The sequence below is a fragment of the Balaenoptera ricei genome, chromosome 9 (assembly GCF_028023285.1).
Source record: "Balaenoptera ricei isolate mBalRic1 chromosome 9, mBalRic1.hap2, whole genome shotgun sequence".
Taxonomy (NCBI): domain Eukaryota; kingdom Metazoa; phylum Chordata; class Mammalia; order Artiodactyla; family Balaenopteridae; genus Balaenoptera; species Balaenoptera ricei.
The window spans coordinates 100121284-100143622 of NC_082647.1; the positions used below are offsets into that span (position 1 = coordinate 100121284).

The following is a 22339-nucleotide window of genomic DNA, read 5'->3' on the forward strand; positions in this document are numbered from 1 at the left end:
CAACTACTGAGCCCACACATCACAACTACTGAGCCCACACGTCACAACTACTGAAACCCGTGTGCCTAGAGCCCGTGCTCCGCAACAAGAGAAGCCACCGCAATGAGAAGCCCGTGCACCACAACGAAGAGTAGCCCCTGCTCGCCGCAACTAGAGAAAGCCCACGCACAGCAATGAAGACCCAACACAGCCAGAATAAATTAATTAATTAATTAAAAATGAAACTGTGAATGTAAGTTTAAAACAAAATTATGTAAGACCTTACTCACTGAGGCGAAAAGCTCAATGTTTGCAGTAAATATTTCTATTAGCAGACAAAAGTAACTACTAATTGCTGTGTGGATAAGTAGTGGTGTGGATAATTTGGAAAGAATCTATTTTGACAAAAAAATTGTTTCTAGAACACTCCATAGGAAGTACTCTGATGGATACACAGGTGAACAAGACACAAGCCTTGCTCTTAAAAGGCATAAAGATTGGCAGAGGGTTTAGGGATTTAGAATTTACTCTGCTGGCAAAGCATACGAGAAAAAAAAAAAAAGCTAAAACCCAAGTTTCCTTCAAAGTAATTGGGCACCGTTAAAGCAGAATAGATGCTAAGTGATATTTAATAATATCTAATATCCAATATTTTCTTAAAAGATTAGTGGTTTCCAAAACTGTAAGACAAGTCTCAAACATCATATAGAGAAGAATGATTACTCTGGATGGGAACCACTTTCCTCTCATCAAAATTTTGGACCATCCTAGACCTCAGTTTTCTAAACTGTACATTATCAATAAATTACAGTACATGCCATGTGTTGTAGTAAGAATAACATGAAATGAGGCCATAAAAAGCTTATGTCAGTGCCTGGTACATACATGCTCAATAAATGTTAGCTGTAATTATTATTAAACTATTAGCCTAGACTTCTAAGAAGTCTCCTAGCAGTTTCATTCCCTCTAGCCTGGATTCCACACAATCACAATAATTATTGCTAAAATGCTAATCTGATCATGTGACTCATTCCCTCACCTACAATAATGTAAGGACTCCCTTCCGCATTGACAGAATAAAACCCAGTGCTTTTTCTACCTGGAAAGTCCTTCCAACATCAACCCCTTTCTCTGGCATACCTTATCACCTGATGACCACGTATGCCCCCTTCTTGGGTCCATTCAAGTGTAAGTTCCTTGAAAGGACCATTCCTGACCTGGTCTCTCATCCCTCAGCTAAGGTGGAGGGGGTCTCTCCTCTGTTGTGATAGCCCAGAATGCACACTTCTCTTAAACTACTTATTACTATGCATATCTGGCCTTCTTGTTTATTCAGCTTTCTCTACGGCTAGCTGCATGAGAGCAGACACTATGTCTTGTTCATCTCTGCATCTCCATCTCCTAGAACAATACCAGGCCTGTAACTGAGGCTCAAGGAAATGTTGCTGCTAAAATGAATGCGAGCATAAGATCTCCTGCAAAGCCCAAGCCATCAGCAGAAATAACAAAGACCTACTGGAGTGAATACCACCCAGAGATTCAGTGGTAATAAGATGAAGGGTAGAGCTCATTGAATCCAATTTCATGGAATCCCAGGGGTAGAGATTTGGGGGGACTTCGGAGCGCTTTACAGATGAGGAACATCTGGAGCACTTTACAGATGAGGGAGTTGACAGGCTTGGTGATTTTCCCACAGTTGCCTCTGGGACCAGACCCAGGGCCCATCACTCCGCTGGGTGAGATCTCATTCCTCTGTAATGCTGCCTGTATTAAGCTGTACCATTAGTTAGCTAGAGCTCTTCTTGTGAAAACCACAAAAATGGGCCATGAAAGCGCTTTGAAAATGCAAATTATGATCGACTTAATGCAAAACCCTTGTCCTTAAATGTGTTCCCAAAACTCAAAATTTGCCCCAAGGCATGCTAATTCTTTGTCAGACTTTGAGAAGAAAAAGGCATTCTACAGTTAAATCAGTGGAAAATGCTGCCTACGCCATAGGCCATGGGAGCTTAGTTGTATTAGCATATTAAGGGCTCTGATAAACTCTGTAGTAACCTGCTTAAAAATTATTCCAACCAGCCTCAGCCAAAGTAATCTAAACAGAGATCTCTCTTATGGAATATCATTTGTTAACATCACTCAGTCAGCAAAATGTGTGGAGGAAAGCTGGTAGAGGGTCCTCCCTCCCTCCTATGGAGATGTGGCCATTAGAAGTGGGATGAAGGGCACAGTCTGAGGGAAGAGTTGCTTTGATGCTTCACCCAATGTCTCTCTGGAGCCAACTCTTCACTCAGTGGATTATCCTTCTAGACCACGTTAAGGAAAAGAATTAAGTCAGTCTTTTTAAACAGCATTATCCATACTAGGGTAATAAAATAAACCGAAATATATAGACTTGGAAAAGAGATCTAATTCACTTATTCATTCAACAGATGTACCCACTTCCTTTTAATCAGCAGCTAACCAAAGAGAAAATACTGTGTTTAAAATAGTATGTGACTTCTTGTGTTCAAATCTTGAATCAATAATGAAAGAAATACCTAGAGTGCCTTCTGTTTTCTGACCAAACTGTTATAAATACTTGAGGTTAATTTTTTTAGAGCAGTGAATTATGTGCTCGCTGTATTGTGGAAGTTAAATTCTCTGAGGCTTACCTCTTGGCAAAGGCAAAATAAGGCTAATGTCATTTAGTCTGCATTGGATGGTAACAAAGAGATAACATGCCTAAAATGCTTAGCACACAGCCTAGCACATAGTAAGTGCTCATTAAAAAGCAATAGAGGTAAGTTGTCATTACTCCATTGTGCAGATGAACTCTTAATTTATGAAACTAATGCAATAGTGATGGCCATATAGCTCAACAGCAATACAAGGAAATAGCAAGGCCTCAGGAGACACACAGACCAGTCTATGTATCGTAGCCCTGTTGTTTAATAAGCCCATGATCCTAGACAAGCTATTTAACCCCTCTGTGCCTGGCTTTTCTTACCTATAAAATGAAGATGATAAAAGTACCTGCCTCATAGAGTTGTCGCGAGAACTGAAATTATATGGCTGGTATATCAAAGCTTAAATACATTTTAGTTTAAAAATTACTTTCACTAATTTTTATTATCATGACTAATTTTTAATTAAGATTTTCATTATTTCATTATGTAACCATACCTCTGTAATCAATTTCATACATACACATTGAAACTGTTAAGAATAAATTCTTGGAAATGAAACTGCTGTATCAAAAGGCATGCCAGGGACTTCCCTGGTGGCACAGTGGTTAGGAGTCCACCTTTCAATGCAGGGGACATGGGTTCGAGAACTGGTCCGGGAAAATCCTACATGCCGCGGAGCAACTAAGCCTGTGTGCCACAACTACTGAGCCTGCGCTCTAGAGCCCACGAGACACAACTACTGAGCCCATGTGCCACAACTACTGAAGCCCACGCACTTATAGCCCATGCTCTGCGACAAGAGAAGCCACTGCAATGAGAAGCTCAGGCACTGCAACAAAGAGCAGCCCCTGCTTGTCGCAACTAGAGAAAGCCCACGCGCAGCAATGAAGACCCAACGCAGCCAAAAATAAATAATAAATAAATTAAAAAAAAAAAAAAAGGCATGCCAAAAAAAAAAATACACATTTAAAGACCTTTGCCAAATCGCTCTCTAGGAAAGCTGTCTTACTAGCAATGTACAGAAGGGGTCCATTTCCCACACAGCTCTGCCAATGCTAGGTATTATGGGTTGTTGTTTTTTTTTAATGTCTTTGAACATTTGGAAGAAAAATAACAGCTTCTTCCTTTTGATTTTATTTAATATTCTTTGATTACTCAGGATAAGCATTTTTCACATTACCCATCTACAGATCTTCTTTGGTTAATTTCCTCTTCGTATGTTCTACTCGGTTTTTCTTTTGATGAACTGATCTTCATTTAGTTTACTTACTGAGCTCTTTATATCCTGGTTCACTTTCATTAAAATATGTTGTCAAAATAATTTTTTTAACATTTTATATATGTATGAGGTCAAATCTCTCAAACTTTCCCTTTACGGGTTCTGCCTTTTGGGTTAGCCTTGTAAAGACCTTGTCACCCAAGGCTGGAGACTAAGTCTACTGTATTTTATTCTGGTACTTGAGAGCATCTCTTTGTATACATATTTAAATCTTCACTATATTTGGAATTGAGGAGGAGGGAGTAAAGAGTGAGGTTGGGAATCTCACTTTTTTCTGAGTGTTTGGCCAGTTTACCCAAGACTCATTGACAGATGATCCAGTCTCTCCCCACTCATCTCAAAATCTGCCTTATCATCCATCACATCCATGGGTGCACTTGGGTCTGACTCAGCGCAGGGGGCTGGACAGCGGACGGCAGGCAGAGATGGAGCACACGCCCCGATCACTCTCCCTGCCCTCCGTCACCAGCCTCATTTCTTTGCCTTGAATATCCAAAGACTAGAAACCAATGCCAGAGCCTCTCTGTCCCCCTACAGTGGCAGGGCTGCAGGTGCAGCTGGTCCCCTCAAGTCACAGGCAGTCCAGGGCCATGCTTCCTGCTAACCCTGCTACCATCCCTCGCCCCCTCCAGCTAGAAGGCTTGTGTGTCAGTCTGTGAGCATCCAGCTCTTGGGACATACTCTCCCCTGGGATGAAATGAGCTGCAAGGTCTCAAGCTCACTCTATCTAACAACTCTTCCTAGAAAGCTGTAGAACGTGGGAGGCACTTATTCCTAGTTTCCAGCATAAGGGCAGACACATTTGTTCCTGGTATATTCTGATTATCATTTCAATGGGAATTGGGGAGTGGGTAGAATGGAACACCTGTGCTCGCGTACCCATCCTGCCAGAAAGCCAAATGGCTGTATAATTAACACTCAATCTTGTCACTCTTGAATTCCAAGAACAACCTGTGCTTGGTAACATGCAGTAAACAACTCATACACATTACCTTTGATAGCTGCTAAATATCCTCGGAGTTCTCGCTGAAGTCTGGTACCCTCTGCCTGAAAACACACAAACACAGAGATGCTAAGCATCCTGTCTGTATCTTGCATGCAAACATGTACAACGCAATAAGTCTAGAGTTATTTTCGCCAGAAGCTCATTCTTGAAAGAACATAAATACGTGGACACAGACTAAACAAGATGCCCATCGCTCTAGATATTTACAGAGATTTTACTCAGCCTAAAAAGGAAAAGGAGAGGGACTTCCCTGGTGGTCCAGTGGATAAGACTCCACGCTGTCAATGCAGGAGGCCCGGCCTGGGTTCGATCCCTGGTCGGGTAACTAGATCCCGCATGCATGCCGCAACTAAGAAGTCCGCATGCCGCAACTAAGACCCGGCACAGCCAAAATAAATAAATAAATATTTAAATATTTTTTAAAAAAAGAAAAGAAAAGGAGAAGGCAAGTAAGACTTTGCTTAGAAACTGTGACCCACCATACAGCAGTTCAATACATTCAAGAGCTACTAAGTCTCTAAATTTTGACATGTAGGTTACAATGGTTGGAAACTGATCACCACTGTTCACTGTTTAACATGGTAGCAACTAGCCCCAAGTGGACAGAGATTTAGTGCCAAAAAACATATATATCTCATTAACATATTCTACACTGACTGTATATTAATACAATATTTTGGATATACTGAGTTAGATAAACTATATTAAGACTCATTTCATCTCTTTTCATTTTTTTAAAATTAAAGTATAGTTGATTTATAATACTGTGTTAGTTTCAGGTGTACAGCATCTTTCACTTTTTAAAATACATTCGAAAATTTTAAATTATGAATGTGGTTCGCATTGTGTTTCTATTGGACATCACCAAAATGAGAAATCGTTCAATTGTAAATGTTGGCCCATGAATACTTGTTTTGGTTTGGATTGCACTTAGAAACTCTAAGACTAGGATTAGATTTTAGTCTGCAGTTACCCCAGGAAATGTTGATGGTAGTGTGGAGAAGTGAAGCAGGTAAGGAAAAAGAGCCAACGCAGGGCATTAAGCAAGCAAGCTTCTGCAGTGGGCAGCCCTGCCTTAACCCCGCTGGGGAACTCTGGGAGACAGACTCAAACACCCTATAGATATCCTAGCCGAGGGGCAAGGGAGCTGGGGCATTTATGCATCAACTTCTGCCAGTCATTGGCTGAGGGCTGCTTCTGGGGGACATTAATTCCCCATTATGTCCATGTAGGGGCAGATAGGTCTCAGGAACCACAGAAAGCCCTTGGGCAAAGAGCTCTGATGCTAGAAGCTGCAAGTCAGTCTAGTGGGCTCAGAAAAGGTAGGTGCTAGGGGCATACAGCTGGGCACCTACAGTGTTGCCTATGATACTGCAACTGAACACATTAAAAATACATGCATTTTAATTGCATAATCATTTAACAAAAGTGAAGAGAGCTAGCACAGAGAATGACTCCACCTTGAAAATTAATACTATAGCAACTGTTTTATAACTCTAACTTGATAGTTAATAATACACCCACTAATATAGCAACTATAATAGTCACATTCAATTCAACGAGCATTTGTTAGTATTTACCAAAAAGGGAGAGGGGATGAAGGCAAAAAAACTTATGTCCTTCAGGGACTTCCCTGGCAGTCCAGTGGTAAAGAATCCACCCTGTAATGCAGGGGATGCGGGTTCGATCCTTGGTCAGGGAACTAAGATCTCACATGCTGCGGGGCAACTAAGCCCGCATGCCACAACTACTGAGCTTGTGCGCCTCAACTAGAGAGCCTGTGTGCCACAAACTACAGAGCCCACGTGCCCTGGAGACTGCACGCCACAACTACAGAGCGCACGTGCCCTGGAGCTTGTGTGCCACAACTAGAGAAGGGAAAACCCGCAGGCCACAACTAGAATGAAGCCTGCACGCCACAATGAAAGATCCTGCGTGCCCCAACTAAGACCCGATGCAGCCAAAAATAAATAAATTAATTAAAAAAAAAAGAAAACTAAACTCTTAAAAAAAACTACGTCTTTCAATAAATTACAATCTAGTAGAGGAACTAAAATATCGATACGAAAAATTGCATCCCAAAGCAGATTATACTTAACTCTGAAACACCATCCAAAGTGTTTGGGGGTACAACACAAAGCCAAAATGCCCAGCACATTTAAAAATAGATAGTGATTAATACAAATAAACTCTGGGGACTTCCCTGGTGGTCCAGTGGCTAAGGCTCCACGCTCCCAATACAGGGGGCCCAGGTTCAATCCCTTGCCAGGGACCTAGATCCCACATGCTGCAACTAAAGAGTTCGCATGCCACAACTGAGAAGAGTCTGCATGTCACAACTACAGATCCCAAATGCCTCAACTAAGACCCGGCACAGCCAAATAAATAAAAATAAATAAATAAATATTTTTAAAAAATACAAATAAACTTTGAAAAGAAGTGTTTAAGACTATGCTGAACTCCAAAATAAATTCTGGAAGAGAATATTTTCCTATATCTTATAGTGCAGGTATAGTGACATTATTTCTATAAAGTCTATGTAAAACTCAGGTGAGGTTTTCTTTACCTGCCTTAAGCTCAGGCTGTTTTTGCAACTCTGTAAATCCAGGTACCACCAGATGAAAGCTTAGGGTTAATTCATTTGTTGGCACATATGAACTTCAACCAGAATGGTGCTATACAGAATGGCAAAACAGAAATCATCAAAGTTCTAAACAATTGACTCCCTTTCTTGTGACTCAGCATGGCTTAAAATCAAAACTCTAAGTTTCCTTTGCCTTGCTGAGCCATTCAGAAATACAGTGTGAAAGCAAACTACTGAAAGCTAGATTAAAAAAAAACTAACCACAGTGGATTTCCAAAACATCAAAGTATAGTGTAAAACTGTAGGCAAAGGATGAGGAGAATGAAGAAAAATGCTAATGATAAACACTTGGGTAAAGGTAGAAGATAAGAAGGATCCAGAGAAGAAACAGGTAGAATCAGGCCAAGGTCCCCAACACGAACAGGAAAAGCATTTGGGGAAGAAAGAAGTCAGTCTTTCCCCTATTGATTATCTATTTTGGGACAGATACTGTGTAAGATTCTGAGTATATAAAAAGCTGAAAAGACATTGTTTGGGGAGATTTTATTATTGTCACATCTACACTGCAGCTCCCTACCAGATCTGTTCTGGGGGGAGGATTATACTTCCTGCCCCATCAACATCAAGCCTGGTTGTGGGACTTGGCTAATGAAATGTGAGTGGAAGAGCCATGTGCTACTTCTGAGCAGAAGATGTAAGAGCCATCACACACTCCTACCATTTCCTTTCCCTCTACCATGCGCCCCATAATGTTCCAGATAGGGGTTGCTTCTCCAGCCTGGATCTCAGAGCGAAGGGAAGATGAAATGGGCAGCTACCGTGCACATTTTCATGAGCAAGAAACAAACCTGTTCTTAAAAGCCACCAAGGTATTGCTCTCACAACATGACCTACCCTAAACAGCCTGATACAATGGTTCACCATCAAGAGTAGAAATGCAGAAAGACAGAGTAGCCTGAAATCTAACAACGACAACAACAACAAGCCAATGGAGTTACTGACCAGAAAAGCATTAAAGGCACTTACAGAGGGCTTCCCTGGTGGCGCAGTGGTTGAGAGTCTGCCTGCCAATGCAGGGGACACGGGTTCGAGCCCTGGACTGGGAGGATCCCACATGCCACGGAGCAACTAGGCCCGTGAGCCACAACTACTGAGCCTGCGCGTCTGGAGCCTGTGCTCCGCAACAAGAGAGGCCGCGATAGTGAGAGGCCCGCGCACCGCGATGAAGAGTGGCCCCCGCTTGCCGCAACTAGAGAAAGCCCTCGCACAGAAACGAAGACCCAACACAGCCATAAATAAATAAATAAAAGGCACTTACAGAAACATTTCAGAAAGGAAATCAAATTGGAAAGATGAAAGACAAAGTGGATGATTTAGCAAATGGGAGCCTGAGTGGTGGCCAAGTAACTGAAAGAGGTAGGATGGTACTGACAGAGGACAGCAAGGCCACAATCATTTGCCCCAACAGACGGCAGATAATTTAGAGAGAATAATATGTGAAATCAGACATGTGATTTACCCAGACAGATCTAGATCCAGACCGATCTAAAGCCTACAGCCCTGAAAGGGGCAATTAGGAGGGTTTGACTCCCCTAAGGCCACATTTTTCAAAATAGGTAAGTGTAGACTTTAGAGGTACTTAATGATTTGTCTAGCACACTTACAGCCACAAAATAAACCTAAAACATCTCGCTGGAATATCAATTTATTGAGATTGGAGGGGGACAAATGGAGAAACCATTATTTTACCACCACTAAGCCACCTGTTATGATGTAAAATGAAAAACTGCGTAGAGATGAAACAGAACTTCACAGATGTCTCCTGCTTTCAGATGTCTGCTTTAAGGCTCTGCTCTACTACTGTTCCTGCTCCTTCCCTGGAAAAGTGCAAGAAGCACTTAGCTCAGGCAGGGCTCACATCTCACCCAGAAGGATGCTTTCCCCTCAGGAAGTAATGCAAAGCCAACCACAGTAACTGATGGTTTTGAGTCACCCCGATTGCTCAGAGTACCTGGAAACAGCAAAAGAGTAGTGTGGAAAGGCATTCTTTTCTCAAATATTTACGAAATAAAGCATGTCAAATTAAGCCCACAATTAAGTCACTGCCTTTTCTTTCAAGAAAAGTACAAGAAAGAGAATGAAATGTTCAGGCTCCAATCTATACACTGCATTCATCTAGCCCAAGGGGAAAAATAAACATTTTTAAAAATAAAATAAGCATCCCAGAAGAAATTTTTAGATATTATAAGAGTGAAAGAAAATTCAAATTATATAATAATGGCTTAAATTCATGAGTTCAATTTAGCCAGATAAACTGGAGGCAAACTTAAATAACTTTATTCTTTTCCAATTATTAAAATTCTTAATTTTCCCCATGAGTATTAAGGTTCATAAGGCATTCGGTAATAACCATATTGAATTTCATATAAAATTCTGCCTGAATCAAGCAAAAGCCTCTGGAAAGAAATTTTTCACCTATAATATGTCACACAGTAGTTTTGCACAAAACCTATTGCATAATAAAATTTACTTAACATCATTACTCTATGTGAATCACAAGTAAGTTTTCAATGAGAAATAACTTCTTACAGCACTGCTCGCATTTCACTGAATCTAAAGTTCGTTCCAAATTCCTCCGAAAATTACCATTTCAGTAATTCAGCCTTGACTTGTGTAATGTGCATGTGCGTGTGCAGAAAAAAGACTGAAAATTCCACAACCTTGAGAATTTTCCCTTCAACTTCTTAACCTCATTCTCTACAGTATAAGATAAAATTATTATTCCAACTCTTGGTCACACTCTCCTCAGGACTTATGGGCAAGTGAGTCTATTATAATTAAGTTGGCTGCATTGCCTACTAATACTCCTCTTTGGAAAATATCTAAGAAGGATTCACCGCCCACAATATTCCTTGCCCTGGCATATAGTATAATAACATGCCCCTGGTGTTAGTCAGAGGTTCTTTATTTTTTCAATTGCATCATTTATCAGTGTCAGGAGCCTCTCATGCCTAGACGGTCCCCCAGGCCTCGCTTTCTTCCCACACAGCCCAAGGGAGTGGCTTGCTTCTCCTTCCTCATTAAAGCTACCCCCAAACACCCCCTCCCTTGTGTGTCATGCCCTCACAGGGCTGGGGAGAAGGAAACCGTCTCCCCCAGTCTTCTGTTTCCTGGCTGTTCTGGAAAACAAGCCAGGGTCATTTTGGGTTTCATCATGAAGATATCAAAAATTAATAGGCAAGATGGACCTAGAGATTGTCATACTGAGTGAAGTAAGTCAGACAAAGAGAAATATCATATGCGGAATCTAAAAGAAATGATACAAATGAAGAAATGACACAAATGAACGTATTTACAAAACAGAAACGGACCCACAGACTTAGTGAATGAACTTACGGTTACCAGTGGGGGAAGGGTGGAGGGAAGGGATAGTTAGAGAGTTTGGGATTGACATGTACACACTGCTATATTTAAAAAGGTAATCAACAAGGACCTACTGTATAGCACAGGGAATTCTTCTCAATGTTATGTGGCAGCCTAGATGGGAGGGGAGCCCTGGGGGAGAATGGATACATGTATATGTATGGCTGAGTCTCTTTGCTGTGCACCTGAAACTATTGCAACATTGTTAATTGGCTATACTACAATATGAAATAAAAAAATTTTTTTAATTAATAGGCAAGCAAAAAGTCTTCATGGTTTTAAAACCTTACAAAGGTCTGAGACTCACTGCCTCTAGTCAAAGAATCCCTTTATTCTCTTGCTGAGTGGTCTCTTGAAGCTGTTGTTTTCTTCCCCTAGTCCTGTGAGCACCTTTCATAATACCTGCCCCTAAGGATTAGACTGAAGTTTAAAATCTAATTAAATAGCTGGAGAGAGAGTGAAGCAGACACACCACCATGGAAGGTTTCAAATATCTTTGTTACCCAATACGAAGAAATCACATCCCATACCTAATTAAATGTGTTTCCAAATTGTTTTACATCAGACTGGTCCTCAGGAACACCAATTACTTAATTATTTGTTTATATGTCTTGGGGGGAGGGTGGGGCAGAGAAGGTGGTCGGTTCCCAGATAGGCCTGGCTCCGGGACAGCTCTCGCTTCTGAAGTCTCTCTTCAGCACCTCGGACAGCTCCCAGACACATCCTTGGTTCTTGAACATTTAAAGATTTAATCTATGTAGTGTCAAAGGACTAGCTATAAAGGCTACCACATCAAGGTTTCCTACTGCACTCTAGTAAGTGCAAGGAAGAGTAACAGACAGATTTCCTGCAAGGTGAGCCTGGTTCCTGATAAGAGCTACCACAGACTGACACACAAGAAGAGTGTCTCAAAGTCCTACAGCTATGGCAAGCTGTCTCTGGGCATTGGGCTTAAAAACAGGGTTGCACCAAACTATGATGAATAACATTTGAAGATTAATGAGTCAAGTCTTTTATTGCTTAGGTACACTAAATTCTGAAACACTAAAAAGATATTAATATTGGTAAATACTTATGCCTAGGACTTCAGGAGCCAATACAGAGGTACGATTTTGTTAGCTTACCTTAGACCCAGTTACGCCTGCCCAAAAGAAAGAAACTGTACTTGAGGCATTAATTTGAATTTGAGATACAATGCATAGAATGAATTAATAAGTTCTAAGGAACTCAGGGCAGCAACCACTGCAAATTCAGGGGCACCATGCCCCATACTACCATGTGCATGACACCCGCGGTCAGGGGCATATACCACTGTGGCCCTGACTGTACTTGCAAAACCAAATCCAGTGCATATTATTTGCAAGGCTATGCAGGTCTAGCCAAACACCTTAAGGCAATATGTATTTAATACCTATTAAACAAGCAATGGCTTGTTGAATTGACTTGTTAAAATACGGTAAATGTAATTTATATTTATAGGTAACTGATTTATATCTACAGGTAACTTTGTTTTTAAAAAACAAAAGCAATACCCACAAGACAGAAAATTTCTTTATTAAATATCCTCTTTAACTAAGAAACTGGGTTGATGTTTTAAAAGGAGCCGAGATAGAAGGCCAACAGTATTAATGGATGTATGAAACTTGGATCTGAAGAGATGTAACTTCAAAAATTGTGATTTCACAAAGGTAAGTCCTACCAGCCTGCCTGTGATCACGAACCTATAGAAGTTTCCAGGGTTACATTATTATTTTTGGCCTTTACTGACATTCTTCTCTTGAAAAGGCTAAGTAACACATCAAAATTAAAATTGGCTCAGTTTCTCAGAGTTCGGACAGGTTAACTCAATCTTGAAAGCAGTGTTAGTATATTTTGTGATCATTTTTGAAGCTGAGAAGAAAATGAGATTATCAAGAAGATGAGATTTAATGGAGTTATTATCAGCAACTTGAAGAACAGATGACTAGTAAGTCATAACGTCTGAATCCACTTATGATCAAAGACAACCTTAGGCTGCTCAACACTCCAAGCACTCTTGGTTTACTAAGAAATAGAGCTCGCCCTCTGATAAGCTCGGGTGCCGTTCAATTGGAAGATGAGAGTTTTTCAAAGGTAAAAGCAGCAGGGTCTTAGGCACGTACATTTTTCGCTTCCTTGTTTTGAGCTCTTTGTCGTAATAGGAGCCGTCATATATACACTACCAAACGTAAAATAGATAGCTAGTGGGAAGCAACCGCATAGCACAGGGAGATCAGCTCGGTGCTTTGTGACCACCTAGAGGGGTGGGATAGGAAGGGTGGGAGGGAGGGAGATGCAAGAGGGAAGAGATATGGGAACATATGTATATGTACAACTGATTCACTTTGTTATAAAGCAGAAACTAACACACCATTGTAAAGCAATTATACTCCAATAAAGATGTTAAAAAAAAAAAAAGAAACTAGCACTGATTTCATAACACCATTTCTTTATTTTTAAAAATTTCTTTTGGCATATCTTCGTGCAAAAGATATAAGATAGAGAGGAGACTGGAGTGTATTTTGAAATCACATTTCTGGGCTGATGGCAGCAGGGGGTGGTACGTGGAAGGGAGATAGACATCAAAGAGAACATCTCAGCTTCCACAGTTTTATCCAAGATTCATGGCCCAATTTCCAACTATCCTTGTCAGCAACTCCAAGCATACCTATGATCTGAAAACCAAATCAAATACCTTCTGCCTTTCAACAAAACAAAATTAGAAAGCTAGCTAGCAATTATATGTACCATTTTTCCATATATTTCCCTTAAGCCAACTAACTTGAGTTTATAGATGTCTATTCTGATCTTTTCGAAAAGCTAACCCATTGTGTGTGCAAGGGGATAGAACTACCTAGTTAGAACTGTTAAATTCACCACAGCAGGCAGGCTGGATATGACTTAAAGATATGCTTTATGGCCTTTAGGCAATTGAGTTTGCGACCCTTGAAAAGCCATCCCATTTTTTTTCATTTCGTGTGTGTGTATGAAGAGGCTTGACTTATAAGCTGCACCAGAGACATTATATACATATCTTTCCAAGCTTTGCTTTAATTTCTAGAGCATAGTAATGAATATAGTGGGGAGGAGGGAAATGACCCAAACATTAAGAGAAACGCCACAGGAGCCCCCCCTCAACCATGACTCTTCCTGTGACTTACTCTTCAGTGTCCCCTTCTGTGGGTATGGATACCACTTCATTTACAATATTCTATCATGGCCAGATTGGACAGGACTTAAAAGTATTAGAAAAACAACTGCTATGTCAAGTTACAGAGATGCATTCATGGGTAGGAATGAAGTACGTACCTTGTCTATCATTATTCCAGACATAAAATAACATCCAGGATGTTTCTGAAACTGCCACTTATGATGTCTGTGTTAGTTTGTTAAGGCCACCATAACAAAATACCAGAGACTGGGTGTCTTACACAACAGAAATGTATTTCCTCACAGTTGTGGAGGCTACAAGTCCAAGATCAAGGTGTTGGTAGGTTTGGCTTCCCCTGAGGCCTCTCTCCTTGCCTTGCAAACAAACAGCTGCTTTCTTGTGTCCTCACATGGCCTTTTCTCTGTATATGTGTGCATCCCAGTATCTTTCTCTTTTCTTAGAAGGACAACAGTCATACTGGATTAGGACTCACCAATATGACTTCATTTGACCGTAATTACCTCTTTAATGGCCCTATCTTCAAAAACAGTCACATTCTAATGTGTACCAAGGGTTAGGACTTTGACATATAAACTTAGGAGGTACATAACTTCAGACCATAACAGTATCCTCAAAGCAAGCCTTAATATAGCAGCAAGTAACAAAGTCAAACACTTACTGAGTGCTGCCTTTGTTCCAGACACTGTCCTATTAACTCATAATCCTCACAATAACTATGAGGTCAGCACATATTTACAAATGAGAAGACGGAGGCACAGAGGCTAAGAAGCTTGGCCAAAGGTCACAGAGCTAACAGACGGCAAGCCAGTACTGGAGCTGAGGTGGTCTGGATTATTTAGGCTCCGCAATCTGCCTCAATAGCCCACATGTTTCACTGCCCTCTCCCACCTCTATGCCCTCAAATTTTAAATGCACAGACGCCAGCTAATGATGGATGTGGCTACGTAAGAAAAATCAGCTGCTGACCAATGAGAATGATTTAACTAAAGGAATCATTTTTTCTGCGCTCTCATGATATAGTTCTAATCTGTAAATAAAGATACGGGTTGTTTACTTGTTTTTCTCAAAAGCTCATGATTCCTGAGTATACTCCATAGGATTCATATAGCATAGGGGTTAAGTCGGTGGGCTCTGGGATCACACTGCCTGGCTTTAAAATCTGAGCTCTGCCACTTTTAACTGTGTAACCTTGGGCAAGTCACTTAACCTCTCTAGGCCTCTGATTCATCATTGGTAAAATGAAGTGATAATGGTATTCACTTACTAGGGCTATCACCAGCGTCAAAGGAGACAGTCCATGTAAATTATCAGCAGAGAACCAGGCACACAGTATGCATTCAGTAAATGTTGGATGCACTATTATTATTCTACCTGATACCTTTTCAATGATAAACTGTGCAAAGAGCAGGTGTTTCATAAATGCTTGACTGAACCAAGTTCTGCTACTTGTCATAGTACGAAGGAGTATCTTCACGAGGAATATACAAAACCTCCCCCAAACAACCCACTTGGGAATTGTGACTGCTTCCTTCTTTTTTTTTTTTTTTAGAGACCACGTCAAAGATGAGTCTTGGAAGGAGGCTTTCCCACCCTGCCTGGGGCTTGAACTCTGTTGCAGAGGATCTTCCAATCACCAGCTACTGAGCAAACTGGGAATGGAATGGGTACCTCTGCCAGGCTTGCTTTCCCTCCCAACTGCTTCCTTCTTTTTAATTTGTATTGCTAAGTCTCAAACACACATTTATGTTTTTCAGAAAGTTTTTTTGTACCTTTAAGTGTTTCAGTAACAGAGGATCCTAGAACCCGTGGCAGTAATTTATGCAGATGTGTAAGAACCACTCAATAATGGATATGAGAAAAAAAATCAAACTGACATGATAAATTACTGTGAGGAAACAAGAAAGCATGAATACCCATGACCAACAGAGTAATCAAGCCCATTCCACAAATGAAAGCTTTTGTGACATATATTCAATTTTCTTGTATGTAAAGCAGAATTAAAGTTATGAGTTGCTATGGAAATCAAGTGAGACAATGTTCAGAACACTTTATAAATGTTAAAGCCCTACTTATGGAAAGTCTTAATAATAAAAATACTTCATCAGTGCTTTTGCCTAAGCCAGTCAGGTGTGGCTTGGAAATTTGTAAATTTTTTAAGCTTCATGGAAGAGTCTTATAATTATCCGGGTTTAGGAACACAGTCAAAAGAAGGCACAATTAAGGCATAATGTGTATTACTATTCCACATACAAGGAAATATATGTATTATCTTCATTATATCAGTGAAATCTAAGGCTTGCATCCAAGTCGTTACTACCTTATGATGGTTCTTTAGAGATACAAGTCAAACGGGTGACCCGATTCAGAAGTCTGGAATGGAACCCAGGAATCAAAATGTTAAAAGGCATCCAGATGATTCTAATGGTTATTTGGGAACCCCTGCTTTAACTTCGCACTGTGTCTATCATTTAATTGACACAGTGTGTGAATGGACACTCTCGTATGTGGCTCTAGTATGAGATAGCCAAAAAGGCCCTTAAAAATATGTCCGGCTCCAGGTTTCAGTAAGTCACCATCAGACATGCCTTCTAAGGCATTTCCATCACTTAAACTATACCTTCAGTGCAAAGTTAGCAAGGGGCTTACAGGGTGACTTACGAGAGAGAATTGCAGGCAACTGCAGGGAATCCGTAATACTGATGCAAATCTGAAAATCTGTGCCGATGTTCACAACCATTCCAGACAGCCTCCTTAGGCTCGGATGAGAGAGATGCCTAATTCTCTGCATCACATTCTCAGAACAGTACAGTCAACCTGGGGATCATTTAGAGAGGAGCATCCAAACTGGATAATAAGTTGACTTCACAAGGAGAAGTAGGAGATAACGTGGAATTGGTCTCTAAATGAATGCTGGGAAATGAGATACTAAATCTTCTCCAGTTGGCATAGTTAATTAATGTAGTAAGGTAAAATACAATTAAGATAGGTAACAGAATAAGATAGATGAAAGGAAACCTTCTGAGCAATAATATGACGAGATTCCTCTAAAAGTGATTTCTTAAGTGGGGAACAGGTTCCATAGGAAGTGGCCCAAACAGTGATGATGACTAGAACATCTGTAGTTTGACTGGATCAAATTTTAGTTAGGTTAAGCTTTTGATTTATATAGGCCATAAATGAAAAGATATTCTTGTGGATGGAATGAAAGAAATAAGAACAAAGAGGATTTAAAAGATGGACAAGTTCTCCAACGAATATTTTTTTCTTTCTCCCATCGGGCACCATGGACAGCAACACCTGAATAGTCACAAGAAGTAGGCAGACTCATTTCTCTCCTTGAAAGCCAGTGAGCAAAAGAGAGGTTCAACGGGTGTGTCAGAAATGAATAAACAGAAGACTATAGAGAAATGCAGGGGCATTTGCAGAGCAAGGGCCGATACATTCTTCTGACACCTGCAGGTTTCCTCTCTCTGCTCCCTTCCACAGAAGTCAATTGTATTGGCAATCAATGGGTGATACTTACCAAAAAAAGGGCTCTTAAGTCAAGACTATATATGCAAACCACATCTTTTCCACCAGAACAATGGTACAAAGAAGACTGAAAGTCTTAACTAGGGGCTTAGACCATTTTTTGTAAGAATACCAATTGGAGTGAGAGTATATTCATATGCTAATGTTAAAGGTGAAACTAGGATACCAAAATGCATTCTAATGATGGAAATATAGTAACATTATCTCAAGATTCTGTGTCTTTTTTCTACTACTTTATTTTTTAAAAGAAAGAAGACTTTTGCACACTAGACCACAAGCTTGACAAAGGCAGAAACTATTGTCTGAATTATTTATTATTCTGTTTCCAATGACTTATGCTTAGTAGACATTTAATTAGGTGTTGAGTCAGCCAAGAAATGCTTTTAATAGACACTTATTATTTGGCTTGTTATATATATTGACCTGTTACCTTCGATGAAGTGTCCAACTCCTAGCTCAAGCCAATCTCTCCAGTTGTGTACCGGATCCCAACTCCTCTTTCTACTCAAGGACACAAGTCAGCCGTTCTCCCCTTTCTCTGGTGATTCATCACATTTTCCTTCTGTACTAAATGAGTCCCATTAGTATACACGTATTTCTGCCATCTTAGGAAAATGCTCTCTTGACTCCACTTCCTTCCCCAGCTACAGTCCTATTTATTTGCTCCCCTTTGAAGCAAAACTTGAAACGTACTGTCTCCAAGCCTCCTGATATATTTTACCTCACTCTATATATTCTCTATCTATTTGGTTTTGTCCCCCATAGCTCTCATCATTTCTAGCAAACAGTATAATCTGCTTATTTTTATTAAAGTGTTTTATTTATTGTCTGTCCCCCTGTTTTGGAATGTAAGATCCACAATGGTAGTAACCTTTGTCTGCTTGTTCTCTGACGTTTCCCAAAGACCTAGAACCATTCCTGGAACATAGAAGACACTCAATAAATATAAAGAAAATGAATATTGAAATGGTTACATATTATTGTTCTAAACATGCACCCACATGCTATCATCAATCAAATAACCGTGAAACTTCCTTAAAAGTTGATACCAAGAAGAAATAACTTTAAATTTTGGAAAATACTGGCACACTAAGATGGTTTTCAGTATTACGGAATTCTCACAGAAACTTATAGCTATCCAGAAACAGGAGTAAACTTTATTTCCAGAGATGCAGACATATATGAATTCTCTTATAGTATATTGTGCAATTATTGAGTTCAAACTTTAATGGAAACCAAGTATAAATGCAAGCAACAAGACTCAACAATTCTCAAAGAAGTTGCTCAGAAGAAATTAACAGTATCAAATATATTAGTGCTCTATGGTCAAAATATTATCCGATCAGAGAAGAGCAAGCTTACTCTAAAACACAATTCATGAAAAAAAAAAAACTACAAATTGAAGAACGTAATTGGGATTCAAGGACTGAAAAACATTCTTCTGCATAATTAAAATTACTTATTACATTGTGAGTAAAAGTATTTAAAGCTCTTAGAAGATGGAAAATACCGTACATGCCAGCTGATACATATGGCGTAGCATGGAACTAAGGCAGCTTCAAAACCCAGGGAGGGGACCAAAGCCTTGCTCTAGTCTCGATAACCCAGGTTAGAATCAAGTCCAGGCCATGTGAGACACTCTCCAAAGGCTATTTTGCTGCCAAAAATTAGGATAAAAAAGAGAAAGTAAATGACAATGAAGAGGAGCATTGACAATGAATGAGTGAGGAGGCATGGAAAATCCAAGACAAAGAGTGAGTACAGAGATAAGTGTGACAAGGAGGGATATATTTACTAATAAGCACCTATCAGGTGCTAGAGGGCAGAGAATATTATTATTTTTTTGGCTGTGTTGGGTCTTTGTTGCTGTGCACGGGCTTTCTCTAGTTGTGGCGAGCAGGGGCTACTCTTCGTTGTGGTTTACAGGCTTCGCATTGCAGTGGCTTCTCTTGTTGAGGAGCACAGGCTCTAGGCACGCGAGCTTCAGTAGTTGTGGCGCACGGGCTTAGCTGCTCCATGGCATGTGGGATCTTCCCAGTCAAACCCATGTCCCCTGCATTGGCAGGCGGAATTTTTTAATGGCTGGGAAAGGATGCCTTCCTTTAAATATTTTATAACCTAATGAGGACATAAATGCACATCTAAAATAACTGTCATATAAGAAAACTGGAACAAGAGCTTTTGGATGAATTACAAAAAAATGTACACTGGAGGATACAGAGAAAGAGAGAGCCTGGCTGAGGGGACTGGAAAGACATCAGGTAAGAAATATCTTGTAAGTTGACTTTAAGCAAAGGTAGGACTTCAACAGATGGAGATGGCAGGTCAGGCAAGGATAGTTCAATCATAAGGAAGCACCCGCAGTGGAGAAAGTGGAAGAAGAACTTGGAAGCAAGCAGTCCAGTCCCTAAATAACACCATCAGACATAGGAACAACCAGCCATCCCCTTTCACATCATGGTTATCTGTGTTAAAAAGAAATAGTTCTAGGATATCTGCTAGGACTATCTGCTCAAGGAAATTACAAAATTTTTCAGAATGTAAATGTGATTTGCCATAAATAAAAATTTTATTCACACATTAACACACTGTGGGAATATATTCTGTATTTACGTTCTTTTTTCAAACTTGTAGTCTGTAATTTTTAATTACTTATATACATATGTCCTAAAAAGTGTCGTGAAACTGCTTATAAAAATTCAAGCGCTATTCAACACCTCTTCCATCCCAGAAATAAAAACGTGCTCTAGGAACGTGCTCCAAATGATCATTTCTGCCACTAGTTCAGCTTCAAGTTTAACAAACGCTTTAAAGTTTATGTTCAAAGCACTAGATTCTGTGCAGAGAAAAAGATGAAAGCGGCCACAAGGGACCCCTGTGCAGAGGAGAGATCAGTATGAAGACATGACTCCAGCTTTCAGACAATGGATTATCCTAATAATGAGAATCACTGGCTCTGGATCCTCCCCACTGGAGAGCATTTCAAGGTCCCGATATTTCTTTCCTTCTTCATCTGTGTTATACCAATTAGGCTGTTACCTGGTGGTGGGCATGGAGAGAAGCAGCAGAGCTACACTGTATGGTATTTCAAGGGGGAACTAAAAAGCCATGGAGATGTGAGCAGAAGTGAGGCTCCCTTCTCCTTCATATGAGAAGTTCTCAGACCACACCTCCATTAGGGCGCCCATATCTGTACTCGCTGAAATGTGACCAAAGCTGGTTATCTGAGCCCCACCAGCCCCTGGGTTGTCCTGTTGTAATCTGCACACTGGCCATAAGCATGGCATCTTCGTGGGCAAGTTTATGAGCAGGAAGGAGAGAGAGAAGCCAAGGACCTTCCTTTTACTTTGGGACCTTCTCTGGGCTCATTAACAGACCCGTCAGCAAGCACCCAGGTGAAATGAAGTGAAAGCAGCCGATGTTCACACCAGTCACTTCTGCTACTTGTTAGCAGCTCTGGTAAAAGAGGAAATATAGAAAGGAGAAAAACAAACCCTCGGGGGAGGAAACGGTGAAGTCAGATCTCATTCTTCTGGCTGGATGTCTCCAACCCTTGTTTTCCTTACCACTCGTCACCATGGCAAACCCTGAGCTCTTGGGGGAGGGGTCACTCTATTCTCCTTTGCTGGACCCTCCTCTCCCCTTCCTCCCTGTCCTCACTGGGTGTTCATGGACCACAAAATCCACAGCAACGGGGAGTGCAGTGGACAATGAGAGCATATGCAATGAGAGCATATGCACAGACCCTGCGTCCATGCTCTCCGGCTAACGCAAACCAAATAACTTTTAGGAAAAGAGGTCTGGGATCAAAAAGAGAATTTGGGGTTGGAACAAGATAAAAGCTAATCCTCAAGCTCAAGTTCAAACATAGACCTGCCTGCTACCCCTGTTTCCACCACGAACAAGCAGGGAATGTATCAATTACTATAAGGACTCTTATGATTTTCTTAAAGGAAATTTAAAAGCAAGATCATCAGAGCCCCAAATGCTTGAATACTTTCTAGAACGTTCTAGTGGTCTACTTTTCTTAATTCTTTTTTTTTTTTGGCCGCGCTGTGCAGCATGCAGGATCTTAGTTCCCTGACCAGGGATCGAACCTGTGCCCCCTGCATTTGGAGCGTGGAGTCTTAACCAATGGACCGTCAGGGAAGTCCTAGTGGTCTACTTTTAGAATCTTTTGATTAAGTACTAATTTAGTATGGTCAGATGACTATAATATACTGCACAAATCCAAATAAAGTTCATTTTATACTATAAATAGTATTTTTGTTGGATTTGAAATACATATGCACAGAAAAAAATATGAAATCTAAATTTCCTAGGTCAATGTCTTTAGCGTATGTCACCTTAAGAGAAAGTCTTCTGCCTTTAGAGTAATGATTCACATTAATACTAAAAATAATAGGCCTTGTAGAGGTCACCACAATCTTGGTAGATCCTTCATCCTTGGTTAATGTTTCTAAATAGCATAAAAGCATATGCAACAGATGGGAATTGGTCACCAATACATACTGGGGGTTAAAAAGACACATTTTTCCTTCTACAGAGTATTAATAAATTCAGTCTTCAGCTATTCTTCCCAACCTTTAATATGCTTCTACAGAAGATTAGTAAACCTCTCTCCTCACCTTCCTCCCACACCCTCCTTTTTTCCTTCTCTCCCTTTAATATACAGACA

The 22339-nt window shown here is 40.4% G+C and overlaps 1 protein-coding gene across 3 annotated transcripts in view; it reads right to left on the reverse strand.

The window, feature by feature from the left end:
- Positions 1-22339, reverse strand: part of AMPH (amphiphysin) — a 180389-nt gene that overhangs the window by 78611 nt on the left and 79439 nt on the right. For all 3 annotated transcript variants that reach the window (XM_059932887.1, XM_059932886.1, XM_059932885.1), the window contains exon 3: positions 4920-4970. In XM_059932887.1, the coding sequence (XP_059788870.1) occupies positions 4920-4970 (51 nt within the window). The remainder of the gene's footprint in view (positions 1-4919; positions 4971-22339) is intronic.